Below are 17,982 nucleotides of genomic sequence, written 5' to 3' on the forward strand. Positions count from 1 at the left end.
CCGGTGACAACCAGTGGGAACCAATACATCGTGGTGATGACAGAACACCTGTCGCGATGGATTGAGGCGGCAGCCGTGCCGAATCAGCGGGCGACGACGATCAGCGGAGCGGTAATGCATCACATTGTGGCCAACGATGGAGTGCCAAAAATGATCCTAACCGATAGGGGGTCTTGCTTCGAGAGCGAAAAGTTTCGTAATTGCTTGCAGAAGCTGGGTATCAGACGGCTAAGGACGGCACCATACCACCGGCAAACAAATGGCCTGACCGAACGTAATAACCGAACGATCAAGGATTGGCTTGCGGCTAAAGGTGACTGGAAAATGAACTTGCCGATGGTGTTGTTAGCTCATTGTGCTTCCACGCAGTCAACCACAGGCAAGTCACCGTTTACGTTAATGTACGGTCGACATCCGCGCCTTCCGGTTGATCAGGAAATTGGGTTGTGGCCAGCAACACGCTTGTCTCCGGAGGGGCTAGAGGAAGAAAGAGAGGTCGAGAAAATTTGACCGCCGTTCAGGAAAGGGCTAGGCAGAAAACGGCAAGTAGAAAGGTCCGAACGTTCACCGTAGGCACGTAGGTCAAGTGTAAGGATCACCAGAATCCTGGAAGGAGTGGACTGGGGTCGCGGAAGCTAGGCAGCCGATGGCAAGGGCCGTTTGAAGTCACCGACCGCCGGGGGAACGTCTGCACCATTCAAGATGGTCGGGGATCGAAAGAATGGGACGCAGCTTCGCAAGTGGCATGATACACCTGAAGAGCGGCCGAATAGACCCGCTGCCCAAGCCGACCTGACGGAGAGAAATGAAAATCGATGGCATGCGAACGAGCTTTAAGGGGTGGAGGTGTGTAACGGTGACACTACTGATCGGGATTTGTAACATTTGCTTGGATTTGACCGATGAATGAGTGGTGGCAATGAATATCTAGGAAGACTCGTTCGAGAGAAGATCTGTGTCCAGTTTCTGCAACTTAGATGCAGATTAGAGTTTTGCTGCCCTGTTCAATGATCTGTAACCGGTCAGTTGACATTTTCGAATAAATAACTCCGCAGCGAAGGCCTTCTTCATTTCATTGGTATCACTGCAATTTGCGTGGCCCTCAGTAGATACAAACGTACGTGTTTCTTAGGTAGGAAGCGCTCAGTGTCATCTCATTTTTTATACTTCTTAGTTTATTCATTCAAAGTGGAGCAAGAAACATGCTGTTTGGGTGAGGTAGCTTCCGTGTGTAGTTGATGGGCAGTGGTGATTACTCCTTCGGCGTTGCCTGTTATTTGGCCATGTCCACATGAGCGGTTAACGCTTATAACCCAATATTTCTCTTGTTTGACGGAACCGGCACAATCTACCGGACTGATCGCTCTCCGGCTTACTGCGCCTCATGCTTTAAAAGGTCGTCCTCAGAAAATGAATCTTCTGATCACTTATCTACGATCGTACAAATACACTCAAATGGTAACTTGATAGTTAAACGATATCAGTGTCATTAATTCAGGTGGATGTTCATTGGGCTGGCTGATCTACTATCAAAGAAAATTCCACATCATAAGACAATTGCGCATACCATCGGTGAAATGTTTCACCAGTGAACGTAAGGAATTTTCATTCGAAAACCTAGAAAAGTCACCTGAGAAGTATAGCTTGGGGGCCGCAGTCTAAAGCTGAAAAGGGCTTTCTCACATGCACATTTCTATGTTGACTACACAAGTAATAGACAAATGCTGCTAGTGGTACTGGTAAGATTGATTCGTTTTTCCCACTGTTTATTAACTCATTATAGTTTATCATATTCAAAAGCATTATTGGCAAACATCTTCATCCTCCACTACAGGGGTTTCCAAATTCAGATGATAATTATAATTGCACAAAAGCGACTGTAATTTAACTCTCTCCTAATTTTTAGTGCGTCATGCCTTCAAGCTACAAACCGGCGTTTTGAATAAAAGTATAATTTCCCGATTCACTCGCTTATTCTTCCAAGCCACCTTCAAAAATTTATCGATAAGGGGTGGTTGGATCCCGCTTAAAAACAGAGCCAACGAATAGGTGACTATGTTTTGTGGATTCCGCGGTTGACGAATACCAATTGCTAGATCTTTTCTGAGTGTGAACGAACCAAGCTACTGATCAGCTGCTTGTAGTCGAACGTTAATTGCTCAAATTATCAACGTGCAAGTTTGGGGTTCGAAACTCTCCAGAGTTTTTTAAGATGCGCACTGGTGATTATTCCCAATAAGGATTGATGCCTCTCAGTTTTTGGGCATGGATTGCTCCTATTTCCAGAAAGAAATCTGATTTGAATCCTACCAAATAATCTCACACCACCATCGCCCCTCAATAGGCCGATGGACAAGCTCTTAGTCACTGGCACTAAGTTCCATCCGATCCGAGTACGTGTCCACTAACCATACTGCATAATTTGTTCCTCCAGAAAACATCGCTGGCCACTCAGTATTGAAGCCAGGATAGGGTTGCATGAGCCTCAGTGCAAAAATAACAACTATTTATCTATCACACATCCGTCTTTAAGTTAAAACGTAGGCCTATCATCTTCCACTATGACGTGCATCAGGTCCAAAGAACTTAAGTTTAGTCTGTCACCAAAGGTAAATACGCACGACTTAGAGTGGTAGGCGAAATACCCCCATGCACACAATTTTCACTCAAACACTCACTGAACGTGCACTGCAAGTAAAATCGCCGATATTTGCAATTCACCGCCTTGTGTTGTCCCTGGGGGGTACTTCTGGGCAAATAAAACCTGTCTAAGGCGACTGAAGATAACAGCACACGACCACCGCCGATTTCAGGGACAAACTCAACTTTGGAAGAGATAATCTTTGGCCGTCCCGTCCATTTTTCAACCATGGGATGTGTACTGTGCCTCCATATTTCGCTGCTTGTCTGTCTACAGATGAGGCCCTGATAAGATGAATACAACCGGTTTATGCTGAGCACGCTGCTCGTTAGCCGCCGAATGCCCATTTCTCCAAAATCTCATCCTGCGACATAAATATGTTAACTGGCAACGTAGCATTTTGCTGTACGTAAGGTCAATCTTCACTTCGGTCTTAAAATTTGGCACGGATTTTGATTTTTAAGTTGCAGTGCTAAGGTTTCATGCCACTGACTATAACTTCACCCGAATTATTTTCGCCGGGACTATGGGGAGTTAGATTAATTCGGTTACACCTTCCGGCAATGTGTTGCTCATGGCATTTTGTTTAAGTGAGGGAAATTTCAAGGTCACTGATTTCCATTTTGTTACCGGTTTACCGCACCGCATCACACTTGAGCATGTTTTATCGTTCTTCGGTGTTATTGAAGAAGAATAAATAAACAAATAAAAAATGAAGAAGAATAAATAAATATACAATTCGAATTACACCCTGTAAGATCGGTTGTTGACGTTTGTTCGCTTGCACCCTTCAGATTTAACAACTGCGATGATTCTGTTCGGTGAAGCTAGTCACAACACATTTTCCAATGGTCTCAAGTTGCAATAAGTGCAACATGTTTAGAAGACAGCATGAACTGTGCAGTGGTGATGCGAGGTGATGTTGGATGGTCCCGTTTCCAACACATGCATGACTAACCTGTGTACGGAAGCTTTTGGAGCTCCCCATATATTTCCGTAACATTTCCGATCCTTCCGCACCCACTGTCCACGACGACGCACAAGACTGCCCGTCTGACAATTCCTACTTCAACTTCATGCCTTCCCACCAAAATCAACTCCCTCCGCATGATGAACCACATAGTCCGCCTTTTGCAATGAAGAGAAAAATAAAATGGAAGCAACATTCGTCGAACGCCTGTTTCGGATCTGAGCTTGCCTCAGTTTTGATCCACCTATGAATTCAAAAATCCATTTAAAAAAAGCCAAGCTGCTACAAGACCCACCAAATATAAGCGAAATGACGCCTTTGCCGCAACGGGTTTCTCTACAGGGTGGAACAGCTTCGCTTTGGGGTCGGCTCATCGTACAAACATGCAAAACCATCAAATATCTCTGAACTCTGGAAATTTCAAGCCACCTTAGTTTCTACAGGGTGGAACAGCTTCGCTTTGGGGCCGGCTCATCGTACAAACACGCAAAACCATCAAACATCTCTGAACTCTGAAAATTTCAAGCGCACACTAGCCAATGCACATCCCTCATACATATGTCCACACCAGAGACCGCATAGATCGCATACCTATTATCTGCATGTAAATATGGAGTACCGTCTTGCCGCTATAAAAACCCCTGAGCGATAATGAATTGGCCGTGTGTACATAAACATAGGCATGATCGTTTGCATCGTTGGATTCAGCAAAGCTGAATATAAAGGGGGTGTACACCAGTCGTACGATCAAGTGGTTGAGACTTGAGCCTCAGGATCCAAAGCCCTCGTGCACCCTCAAACGAGTGCCGATGGATGCAGCTCCAGCGGAGATATAGTGAATGGTTTGGATCTTCGAACTAGGTCTGCTCATTTGGAGCACTCAATCCCAACATCACTTTGCTTTTGCCTCTCGATACCAACGTCATTAGCTTAAGCCAATCGTTTTAGCTGCAAAACATCACACTCAACCGCAGTATCGGTCTCAGCAACTGAGGGTTCAACATCACTTTGCTTTTGCCTCTCGATACCGACGTCATTAGCTTAAGCCAATCGTTTCAGCCTCAAAACATCACACTCAACCGCAGTATCAGTCTCAGCAACTGAGGGTTAAATTCCGGGAAACAGATCAGCTAAATCACTCACGTTTGTGAACTGACACCTTTTTTGTCTCCAGCATTCGGTTATACATACAGAGGATCAACATCTCAGACGTAAGTAACCCGTCAGAAGCTGCTCGCTATTTCAGGGTATTCTGGGGCTCGATTCCATGTTCGTCACACACTTTTGTTTCTCATCCTACCCAATTTTAATTCCACACTCCTTTTGGAATATCCAAATAGATGAACTACCGATGTAGCGGTGATACTACCAATCGGGAAGCATGCGATTATTATGTGCTGTTCTTGGAATTTCGCTCCGCATCTCTTGAACAGAAAGGTCTGTTGCGGAATTTGTGGAGTCGTTGTGTAACATTTTCTTGGGCTTGAGCAATGAATGATTGGAGTCAGAGGGTATTCAGGAACGTTCAAAAAGACGCGTTCAGAAGAAGGTGGATGTCCAGTTCTTGTAAATGAGATTGATATGCTATTCGGTGCACACCAGTAAACATTGTGGTCAGTTGACAGATTTTAAGGCGCACAAAAGCCCGACTCTGTGTCATCAGATTGCCAGCTGGATTGAGGTATGGCACCTTCGACCACTGATGACGACCACTGAGCTTCGGCACTGCGGGCTTCTGTGGTCTTCCTGGGTCCCAAAGCCTGACTCTCATTTACTATCCGGTTAAGCTGCTGAAGCAGGCCATCAAAAGCTGGTGGATTTGGAATGGGGACGAGCTCATATCTTGCGCCGTTTGGTTGTAATGAAGTAACCACCGTCGGGGGACGGGGTAGCCCAAGAAAATATCTGCTATTAATACTTCCTACCAGCTGGAACGAACTGTTTGCTAAATGCGTAGAACAAATGTATAGGGAGAAACCAGATCGCCTGGTGGAAGGATCATAGGGACTTAACAGAACAGTTGTCAGCCGCATAGGAACACTTGGATGTTTACAACAGGGAATACAAGTTAGTGAATGTAGATTTGCCCACCGTGTTAATTCCTGCGTGATGGTAGTGCTGACTTAATTGTATCAGAATGAGGATGGACGCATACGCGGTCGTTCGATAGATAACGCTTAAAACGTAACTTTCCAGGAGTTCTCTTCGGTTACAAGTTTGGACGTACTCATACCATATTCTCACATGAGCCACTCGGTGTTCCGGACATCTTTTGTATTGCATGTTTGAGTGTGTCAGGGTTGTTCACAGGCGTGTCCAGAAGGCCGTTGGGGCTTTTTGGACAGTCGTTAATCAAATTGACAAGACAGACCATCCCAGAATGGGCACGGCCCGGTAGGCCGTGAGGTAATCGGTGCAGCGCAGTCATCGCAGGCCTCGTAGCAACATGTGCGCTATCATCGTGAAAAACAGAAAACCTTATTTTTCAAATTGTCTAGGCAAGCCATACAGTGGAATTTCTGTAGGATGTTCAAGGACGGTCTGTGACCAAAGAACACGGATATTGCATTATACTTACTTGCATCCTGATAGCACTGAGGACATGGAATTGGCAAAACAAGATTTCCCAACCTGACAGTAATATCGTCACCACAATTTGTGCACCCTACTGCAAACACAGCTTACTAAGAAGCTTTTATTTGGATTGCAAAATTCGGTCATTGGAAGGTACTGCGCTGAACACCTACACACCCACCAGGCCCAGTGAAATGAGATATTTGACGTTTAACACTCGCAGGTGCTTCCTGCGACCACCTCTCAGGGCAACCAAGCAAGTCGGTCCACCGTTAATATATATATGTGTGCATAACGACTGGAGAAACCCCGCATCACACTATATTATACATAATCCGTCGAATTACCTGGCCTAATCTTTAACGGCATAGGATTCTTTTAGGTCCACAACCGTCCCCGATAACGCTGAGGTTGTTGTGGCATCCAAACCCACGTTATACTCTAACCCCTCGTTTTTATGTCCCGCATTAAAACCTGTTGGTTTCTGCTGTCATGAATTTCAGACCAGCTATCACGTCCCACCTCCGCGACGCCTAATTGACTCTTCCGACTCTCATAGTACCCGGATATCGCATACGATCAACAAAACTATCGACCTACATTGGTGCAGTTTTCTGGTGCGTCTATGAACGGAACTCACAGGCGTTATCACAAACTGTCGGCCAACTTATCCTTCTGTAGGCCAGGTCATATATGCTGTTAGCCCTGAACCTGTTGTGCCATCAACCGCCAGTATTTACGAGAGCGCTCTCATGGTACCTTTACACTCTCCGTGCTCTCTGATTGCCCCCAGCTCATACCAAACTGTTCAGCAGCTTTTGGTTTCACAGGCTTACAATGCCCTGATTCCACTATCGCTCCCGTAACTAAACGTTTTGATTTATTGCTCATGAAAATGTCAGGCTGGTAGAATTCGCTCCAGTCCCCGAAATGAGTGATGCAGCACAACCACGGCAATAACTACATCACCGTTGACAGCACTTGTTCTCGTCACAGACGCCCTGACTTCTCTTTATGTTTCATCTGCGCCAAAATAACTTCGGACCAAAGCGCAATACATAACACGCCGTCCAGTGCACCTCCAGGAATTCTGTTCCTTGTTCCTCGCAAGATAACCCTATAATTATCCGGTGTCCTTATAATCACACGACGACAAAATCGGACCACATGTAACACATGCTTGGTAAAAACTAGCACTCGCAAACACAGGTAGCCAGCTCAGACCCTTATGTGCTTCCACCATCCTGCCCACCCACTTCCGTTTACCACCGCCCCCATCATCCGCCCCTTCCTCGTTCGAAATATTTTTGCAACTCAGTCAAATCTGTAATCCTTCCCTCCCTGTGGAAACAACCCGTTGTCTGCCCTCATTTCAAATCCGGATCTCGGCAAGCTGCTTCCAGTTACAGATGGATCCATTATACCCCTCCTTTCGGGCAAACCTCTGAACGTCTGGTCGAAGGCCCGTTAACCGGGATTTCTGTCTCAGAGATACGTCAGTGCCTACAGTATTTACTTCTTTGAGACTTTGAAGCATCCTACGGTGCCGAGCCCTCCATTGCATCAGCTTATCTGTGTATGCAGAAGGCGTTTGGCCAGGCTCTTCATGCAGTTCTACTGAAGAAACTCGGTTTCTTTGGCAATACTGGATACTTATTACAGTGGATTACTTCCCACCTATCTGACAGAGCACAAGTGAAACAAACAGGTGGGGGACAGCCCGCTCTACCATCGATAACTTTTTGAGGCATGCAAGGGAGCGTCCTAGGCCCCACCCTCTTCTGACCGCACATTAACGACGACTTCGGCACGTCTCCCCTGGCAAACCCCTTCTTTTTTCCGGATGATATAGCAATCGTTTCCACATTTCATACTCCTTCTAAAGATTATTTCCTTTTACAGATCCAGCAATACTTGGACGCTTTAACTCGCTGGCTAAGTGCCTATAGCCTAAGCCTCTCTTCCATTTAACTTCCTACCGCTGCTCCACGAAAAGTAATAATAATAAATGTTTAGTCCCAGCTGGTGGACGTCACAATGTCGCGTGTGCCCTTGGAGTCGGAATAGAGCATACCTTACAGGATTTGTGAGTATATGGGATTGTACGCAAAAGGGACGGTGTCAAAAATAGTGGCCATAATCCGATGTAGGACCTTTATCCCCAAACCGGCACGGGAATGAACGACAGTTACCGGTTCTTTCTTGTGGGAGGAATATCGAGCTGAAGCTAAATAAGATCGTTTGAACTTCAAGGTGGCGGGCAGAGACAATACGCAGGAGAGCAAGATAAGGGAACCAAGCCCAACAAATCACAAATACTGCCGACTTGAAAAATGGGAACAAAAGAACAAAGCATCTGCTCAAGTGGCAGCTTTTGCGTGGTTCACCAGGATAGTTTGAACTAAACCTAAAACAAATATTTAGGCCGCCTGGTCTTGGCCTATTGTGAAGATAACAAAGGCCGCAAAAGGGTATGTGGGATGATGAAGTAAATGGATGGGCAGTGAGTATAAACGGAAGCAAGAATCTCATAATCAAGGCAGAGCGAATATAGAGATTCACTGGTGTCGCTGTTTAAGAGGAGTCGGGTATGAAATTCATTGCGAGAGTGAGTTTGTGACAACACACAATCCTGAGCAGAAATATACAGAAAATTACTGAAGTTTTTAAAGAGCTCAGACTAAAAGTTAATTATAATTATTAAAACCGAACGAAAGTTTCAGCAGATTATAATTAGCGCGTCCTGGAGGCGGCTGGGACCGGGTTAAGAGTTTGTTGGTATGCTGGGCAAGGGAGTTTAGTTTCTGTTCTCTCATCGCAGCCTGAAGGAGCCAAGACCATTAAGCTTGAAAGAGAAGTGCTTGCTTTCAAAGGAGGCACTTATAACTGGACGTCTGGTGCCCACACCATCTGTGGTGAATAACGTTATAGGGCTTTTATCTACGAGTATTATGTTATTTGTCTTAAAAATTTAACATTTCTGTTTGTCATGGACATTTACTACATTGGAAAAGCGTTGAGTTAGCGGTTGGGCAAAGCATAGGCCGTTGTAGTGACAGTTCTCTAACCAAACCACGAACAGATATCCGGATTCGCGAAACCTTACCACGGCGCAGGACATGTAACCTGCAAAAGCCAAACCCAAATATCCGTCACGTACTCAAAAGGGATGCTCTAAACTTCCAGTGGTAGTTGCATGTGTCCTGAGTAGTAACGTCCATAGGGAAAATATCGGTTACAGGCTTTTGAGCTTAACATGACGGCTGTCAAAATTCCAACAAATCTCCGCAGGTCGGTTAATTTGCTGAAAGTCAATAGCACAAAAATTTGTAAACCTTATAAATGTTCCAAGAAAACTGTGATTACGGGACAGTTCCGTTGTCGCTTTAGGCAAAAACGTACTGGCACGGCAGTGCTTTGTGTACGGTTTGTTAGCAGCAAATGTCCATTCTAGTTTTCTCGCATTTCTCGACTTATTGTTAGTTTTGCTGAACAACACTCGTATCTTAAAACGGCAGGCTCCAATAACCCACAGCACCCTTTTTCTGAAGACAGGGTTAGCATCATGCGTTCTGGACCGGCTGTGACCACTTAAGGGCTGTCTGGATTGGGTAAACACCACTCAAAAGCTACAATTACTCATTCATCGCTTGTTCCAGTTACGGTCTAGGTCTGTGCAACCTGGTGCTGAGCTTGACTCATAAATCCCAACAGCGGCGAAGCCGGTGCCTGTTATGCCGAAGCCAAATACATCCTACTATGAAATACTGTCAATCAAGTTTTAGTCTACTCAAATGCCATGTAGGTGCGCAGGACAAATCGTCTGATGAATTTAATATAACAAGGCAGATGCTCGAGCGGTTCTGCGGTCGTGAGTGTCGTTTCTTTGTGGAATTTGAGTCCAAACTAGAAGTTTTAGAAGAAAACAGACACGTTTATGACACCCAAATTATGAACATGACACCGGCAAAGAACGCGCGCCATCCGTATTGTGCTAACGGAATTCAGATGGATACGAGCCCCTTCACGCTGAAATTCTCATAATTGCCTTTGACCATATGTTTTCTACTGAGACATCTAAACATTTCGTTGACTTTTATTCTGCGCTCCTCAAAAGGTTTGTCGTTTCATATGTGGTTTGCAGTTTGTCTTAAGCGCCGTCATCAACTCTTTATACCCAACTCCACTCCAACAGCGAATGAAGTGGATGGGTCTATATAGTTTTAATTTACACAGTGACTCTGAGGTTCCTGATGATATTTATCCCTATTACTGGTACCTCTACTTCATCATCCTTACTTACGCATTATGCGACCTTCACCACAAGCCCAAAAGCCATAGAGGTCTCATCGGTGTTTTCAGGCTTCAGTTCAGATTGACCGGCCAGATCGTTGTAATTCTGCTGCCGCAACAGATCCGTTGTTCTATGCACTCGTTTTTTGCAATTTTTAGTTTTCTTTTTGCGTTATCCAGGCTGCCTCCTCTTTTACCCGTTATCTTTAGACTTCGAGGACATGTTCTTTTCTCGGCTTGATATGTTCCCCAAAAAACATGAAGTTCTGGTAACTGCGTTTCCTTACCCATCACATTTTATACGTGACAACGTCTACATTAAATAATGCTTACTGTTTTCCAAGCAATCCTCAGTACCCGCCAACCCCGCCAGTTGTACATTCTTCTGATGGTAACCTCATCAGAATATCTCATTGTATGCCACTCAGTAGTTGAAAATAAACATTGGCAATATTGTGAATTTTCCGCCCACTGACCCCTTCATAGTTACGCTGAGTTTGACTGCTGATCCGGAACGGTGGTCACTTAATCGTGAGTTTTACCACGCGGAATACATACGGCCTGCAAAGTTTGATTGCTAGCGACCGACATCTAAATGAGCAACAAGAACGGGTGGTTTGAGGTGTTTTAAGTCGCCCGTGTAAATTTGCCCGTGTGTCCGGAGAAATTATGGGAGTGGGTTAACAGGCGATGGTATTTGTCTCCTGCAAGATAACCTGCTCCATTAAAATGATGCAGCAAGTGATTTTCAGGGAATTGATCAGCAGAGACCAGTAAATTTGCCTGCTCAAGAAAGCCACCGGAGGCTGCAACGAGTCGAGTGACGCGATAATTCCATGCGCTCAATTGCATCCTCGCTACCTAAGCGCCGTCAAACCCCAACGGGTCGTCCATAACAAACATACCAGAATTTTTGTACTCCAGGGGAGAATAGCTGATCCTAAAAAGCTGTATGTGCACAAGCATTGAACTTCACACGATATCATGGCTTCAAAATTACTGTTTGCGTCTGTTTAACCCAGGTAATGCGATTTGCTAAAGTATATGTCAATTCTTCTTCCAGATCTTTTGAAGCATTCAGTTACCCAGTGAGACTGTGATATGATGTAAGCTTAGAATTCTTACCTATCAGCTCGCTTGAAACTTGGACCCCCATAGCTGTCGCCCTGTCCTATAAAAGACAATCTTGGATCATAACAAATCCACCTACAAAGCAGCGTTCTTGAAGTCATGGTCGCCTACTTTGAGCGTTCCCATTTAGCATAATTATCAGGCAGATTACATCAAGGTTGTTACCGTGATTACCACTTGCAAGGAAAAAATGCGGTTGCGATAAGATGAGGAATCTCATTCATACCTGAATTTGTACTTAACCACACTGCGCGACCACAAGTCTGAGTTGCAAAGTGCACTCAACTGGGCCTCAGGCAAAATCCGCTTCTGTAACTTCGTTCAACTTGGTAATATTTGTTAACGAAAGGGCGAAGGTGACGGCGACAGGAAGGATCATGACGGCTGGGTGACATGGAAATGTGCAACAGAAAATACTGAAGATTCTCGGGAGAAGAAAGAATCTGCTAGTAAAGACGGCGGAGAAAATGTGACGACGAGGCGGATGAAGATGATGAAAATGACAATGGGGATGATTAGAGCGTTTTGAGGGAAGAGGGAATAGAGGATGACGGCGCTAAACAGATATAGGTATGGGAGCCACAAAAGAGTGACCTAACTCCATCCGAAAAATTAACTCGAAACTTAGCAGAGAAGAAATGAGAGGGCACAAGTCTTCTGCAATTCAACAGAGGATACAATATAAAAGATTATGGTTTCCATTATTGTGGGGGTCATGATAACGGTTTCCGTAGGCGAAGGACAATTTGTTGGTAGATGCAAGGACATTTTAGATGTTTCATTGCACAACGCTGACTTTTTACAGGTCCCGACATTGCATTTACACTACATTTAAATTTACGGGTGACTAAAATTGGATTCTAAAAGCCATGCTGCGCCTCCACGTCAAGGAATATAACGTTCTTCTCTGGGAGACTTGGCATTTGACAACCTACTTCCCAGTTGCGCTTGATGGGCTGGGCTGACAAGCGCCTTTGTGTGAATGACGCGATTCAAATTGTACCTCCTCGTTAGGTTGAACAGATGAGCAAAGTGTGTGCCCTCATTTTGCGCTTCGTGGCTCAATCAATTGAGAGCAGTAGATTATTCAATATTGCAGCGCGTACAGTAGCACGTCTTCCAGCAGATATATAGTCTCATCGCCGCAGAATCACGTCCGAATGAGACCAGAGATTGGACGTTGTCTACCTATTTGTGTAAACCTTGTCTGGGGGACTGATACACATTGCGAAGAGAGTGCAAAAAGGTTGCTTTTCTCAGTGACGTAAACATCCCAACAAACTTCCCAGTCGACATCAAGTGACATGCTGCTTGGTTGACCACGGCAACTAAGGGCTAAATTGATCGGAAAAGCCACAAGAGATGGAACCCACCCTGTCCTAGGCATCTCTTAGACTGTCCTTCTTTGGCCTATATTTAATTTGTTCCATGCGCTACAGGAGCTCACCTGATGGCATGGTTCTTCGGATTAATGTAAGACATATTTATCAAACGTCTTTTAGATTCGTTTTTTAAACACACAGGACTGATCTGCCCGAATCACATACATCCCATTTATAGATAGGTGTATGGCCCTAAATATTACATCTGGCGCACCGCAGTCAACCAACTTATAGATATCGGCTAGAACAAAGGGGAGTCCCCATAAACGTTTCAAGATGAATCTTGGACGGAGAAGGTAATAATACGGCTCCCGTTATAGCCTGACAAATGCCACTCATAAAGTTAGTGTTACACGTTTCTGATGCTAAGTGACGGAAGTCAGCAAACGTGATCCAGGCACATGAAATTCTTGCACTGTCTTCATCAGACATACTTCTGCCTAGGTATGTAAGGTTTCTCGCCTCCTTCACTGATTCCCCTGAATTATGAATAGGGTGTTCAGATAATGCATGTTCAATTAATCTTTTGCAACGGGGGTTTGACTTCCCATTTGACTCCAGAAATAAGGACAATATCGCCCAGATTGACAAGGTTCTCATCAGCAGTTTGAACACCTGAAGTTTGAAGACTGCACAGCTTTCGCCCCATCATTCGAGCATGATGTTGCTGAGCAAGAATAGAAAGAGTGGACGTCGTTGTTTCGTAGCGAAACTTTTGAAGAGCTCAGTTTACACTCCCACACGCCAAGGGTATGTGAACATAGGGACCCGCTAATATCAACAAACGTCTTGGGCGTATTCTGCTGAGTGAATGCTGAGTGGGTTAACAGCACCAACCGACCCGCAGAACTGAACCGACGGTTAGGATCAAGCATCACTAATGTTGTGCTATGCAGCTGGGGCACACCTAAAACCCATAAGGAGCCCGGTAGTGCTCTTACTATATACACAGGAGCGTTGACTCTTCGACGCACAATGCATTTTCCTCCAAAACCTCTGCGGGTGAAATAGAAACTTTAACGTCAGTATGTTGCACTTCTTTGTATATATGCTCAGTCTAAAAATCCCGCTCATCTGCCGTCATTTTTTGCGAGTTGTTTAAATCGATATCTTTTGAAAATTATTGGCGCACATTCGGCTTTGAACTTCGTCTGTTATGGCTTCGCAAGGGCATGCGGCTCATTCACGAGCCAGCGTGCTGATTGGTTAGTTATGCACAAGCCAGGAAGCGCGCGCGTTCAAATTGCATTTGTGCACAAGCCAAGAAAAAAACGAGTTCAATGGTTGAAGTGCATAGACCAAGGAAAGTTGGACTGTCAGTGCAAGCGAGAAAATAGCATGGAACAATTTTAATAATTTATCGCAGGATACCTCTGGTTCTCCGCGTGAAATACGTGCCATAGGGAGTCTATAAAATAAAAAATCCTTACGTCGCAGAATGTATCCGCTAACATTAACGTATCCATCGAACTGCCTTTCTTCACACAACCTTCTTCTGACCAGCCACATTATTCCTTCCAATCAAAGCTTGGGAGGAACTCGACATTTGCGTTTTCGGAAATTTCGATTCAAACTTAACTATAGTCATGGACACGTAACAATTTTCAAGACCTCGCACTCGGAAAGTTAGGTTGCTTTCATCTTCGCGAATCATACTTTAGTGCTATATATGACTCAGCAAAAACAGTGGCATCCTATGAAGTAACATGTAAACCGGGGAAGTCGAAAGGATGTCGAGCGGCGTCGCCCTGAGCGAACCACAGGGCCGCTCTCAAGCTTGTCCTGCTTGGCCACCAAGCCACAGGCAACCGTCGGTGCAAATTCCTGTTGCGCACCTGAGCCTCGCATGCAGCGGTTGTATGTTTCGGTATGGGTTACGTGACTACGACCAGTCAATCATTTGCTTTAGTTTGCCTTGTGCATAAATCGACTTCCCTTCGCGAGTGTCCTTCGTTGAGAAATTTGTGGGTGTATCGTTTTCATCCCTCACGGCATTTGAGAAGACCTTAAAGCAATACATAAAGGATAACTTTGTGGTATTTGAGCGTTCGTCCAGTATTGGAAGCACCAATGTTATTTTGCGTTACGAGTGGGAGTACTACAAATGCAGCAGGCGTCCTCCGAAGAAGCTAGTAGGCCGAGCGTATTTTCTAATAAAAATGTAAGCGAAGCAACAGCTCTCCAGTGCGATTTTGTCTACGGAGGCAAAGGAACGAACTTGCAGTGACCTCTTATTTCCTTGAAAAAAAAACACAAACTGTCAAAGCTTCTGTACGATCGGTAACCAGTTATTCGACGCCTAACCGAAGACGAGTTGAGAACATGCAAGGCCCTGTTGAAATATGGAACGCCGTCATGTGAGGCGCGGCATTTTTTGGCGGTTGAATATGATATATGATATATATATGTATATATATATATATGATATATGCAACTACCACCGGAAGTGTTGACCGGCTATGCTGAGTAGATGCCGCATTTTTGGGTTTTAACTTAGCAGATGATACGCCTTCGGTCCTGGCAAAACTTCCGGAGACCGGACGCGTCAAAGTTGAACTGTCAGTGCAAGCGAGAAAATAGCATGGAACAATTTTAATAATTTATCGCAGGATACCTCTGGTTCTCCGCGTGAAATACGTGCCATAGGGAGTCTATAAAATAAAAAATCCTTACGTCGCAGAATGTATCCGCTAACATTAACGTATCCATCGAACTGCCTTTCTTCACACAACCTTCTTCTGACCAGCCACAGTATTCCTTCCAATTAAAGCTTGGGAGGAACTCGACATTTGCGTTTTCGGAAATTTCGATTCAAACTTAACTATAGTCATGGATACGTAACAATTTTCAAGACCTCGCACTCGGAAAGTTAGGTTGCTTTCATCTTCGCGAATCATACTTTAGTGCTATATATGACTCAGCAAAAACAGTGGCATCCTATGAAGTAACATGTTAACCAAGGAAGTCGAAAAGGCATCGAGCGAAGTCGCCCGGACTCGAACCGTGAACCATGAGTGCCTCCCCCAACCTTGTCCCGATCGGCCACCAAGCCACGAGCTGCCCTCGGTGCAAATTTCTGTTGAGCAGCTGAGCCTCGTATGCAGTGGTTGTATGTTTCGATATGGATCACGTGACTAGGACCAGCCAATCATTTGCTTCAGTTTGGTTTGTGCATGAATAGACTTCCAGGTCTCTTGTTACAGCCTAGAACTTCAGTTTCGTTTTTGACGACCTGATCACTACGAGGCTTGTGACTTTCCGATTAGACCAAACTGTATACGAAACAGAATGTGTGTCCTTTGGATCCTTTTGCTCAAGTTAAAAAAATATATGAATGGTCTGCGTGCAACGCGTTTCGTCCATGTTTGGACCACAAAGAACAGATAGTTTTGCACCCTTGGATGGTAGTATTCCTTTTCTTCAACTAACTACGCAAAAAAAAACGCACGATACATAAGTAGTCTGAATGGACAGAGAAATCCCATTAAATTTTACGTACTGTTACTGAGTGAGCTTTTGGCTGTGAAGCAACCAATACTCTGCGTGAACCTTCTGAATAAATGATGGGTGGTTCGATACGAGTTTGTCACCAATTCGTAGGTCAACAGCATGATAATTAAATCGTCATCTGGGTTTCTGTCTGCCATTAGACTCAACAGTTAAGCCAAAAGCCCAAGTGTTGAGTCCAACTCAATTGACACCGGGCACGTAGTCATTCCGAATGAGTCGTTTCATATCCTTTACCGTGTACCCAATGGACCGTCAGTATCGATCCAACGTCGTAGCTCGACTACAGCCGAGGCAGTCGCTAGACTTCTGGGAAACCAAGTACTGTGTTGTCACAAGCGAAAACCACAAACTGTCAAAGCTTCTGTACGATCGGTAACCAGTTATTCGACGCCTAACCGAAGACGAGTTGAGAACATGCAAGGCCCTGTTGAAATATGGAACGCCGTCATGTGAGGCGCGGCATTTTTTGGCGGATGAATTCAGAAGGACTCTTGCCACTAAGGATATATGCAACTACCACCGGAAGTGTTGACCGGCTATGCTGAGTAGATGCCGCATTTTTGGGTTTTAACTTAGCAGATGATACGCCTTCGGTCCTGGCAAAACTTCTGGAGACCGGACGCGTCCTTGTTTGTCAGGTGGAGCAAGGTCACCATGGCCACATGTGTTTCTCCCGATGGCAGCAGATAGCGTTATTCCGACGCTTTCCAGATGGGGTAAGTGTAGACGGAACGCATGCAACAAACCGTCTTTGGTAAGTTTTTTAAAGCATCTAATATGCTGCATGTGGATATAAACGCCTGCTGGATTGCAACCAATCGGAGAAAGATGTACCCCTGACACTTGTCCCCAAACCATCACCGTCAACTTCCGACGGCCTTCGTAAACAACTGAACCGAGTGATGGGTAAGCTTCAGGGGTTTGAAGCCAGTGGGTCCACAGCCATATTTAGGCGATTGATTGTTTAGGGACAAATCCTGCTGCGTCGAGGCTCAAAGTCTGCAACTGACGGCCTGTCGTTGGTGGTCGAGGATACTGCACATTAACCCAGATAGCGGCCCAAGAACGCTGAATTGGACTCTTGTGTGCTTGGTGACCGGATGACCACTACCAGTAACCGCTGGTGTGCAACGGATCGCGTGTCATATCACGCCGACTGTTGTGACGGTGAACGCTGTCCACTGTGTGGTGGTGCTCATCAAGCTTGTCCGAAAGGTGAGTCCGCGTGAAAATAAATTACTTTTGGTTCGTAGCTCCGGGTGCAACCAGAAAACGCGGAGGTATGCTTGCCACCCGGTCCGAAAAGGACGTCTTATGATGTTGACCTGGACTGGAGCTCAGAGTCTCAGCACGGTGTGTCCCGGAAGTCTGTGTACGTCCGTGTTTTCTGGTCCAGAGGGCAACTACTCGACAGCCGTGGGTCAATGTCCGACAATTACGACTAACGCTGTAGAGCGCCAGCTATATGAAAGAGACGAAGA

At 45.2% G+C, this 17,982-nt stretch overlaps 1 protein-coding gene across 1 annotated transcript in view; it reads right to left on the bottom strand.

The window, feature by feature from the left end:
* T265_06104 (hypothetical protein) overlaps positions 1-17,982 on the bottom strand; it is a gene marked incomplete at both ends in the record, with an annotated part of 58,528 nt that overhangs the window by 33,869 nt on the left and 6,677 nt on the right. The window contains one exon of the mRNA XM_009171290.1: positions 396-477. Coding sequence (XP_009169554.1) covers positions 396-477 — 82 coding nt within the window. The remainder of the gene's footprint in view (positions 1-395; positions 478-17,982) is intronic.

This window comes from Opisthorchis viverrini (genome assembly GCF_000715545.1).
Source record: "Opisthorchis viverrini unplaced genomic scaffold opera_v5_120, whole genome shotgun sequence".
NCBI lineage: Eukaryota > Metazoa > Platyhelminthes > Trematoda > Opisthorchiida > Opisthorchiidae > Opisthorchis > Opisthorchis viverrini.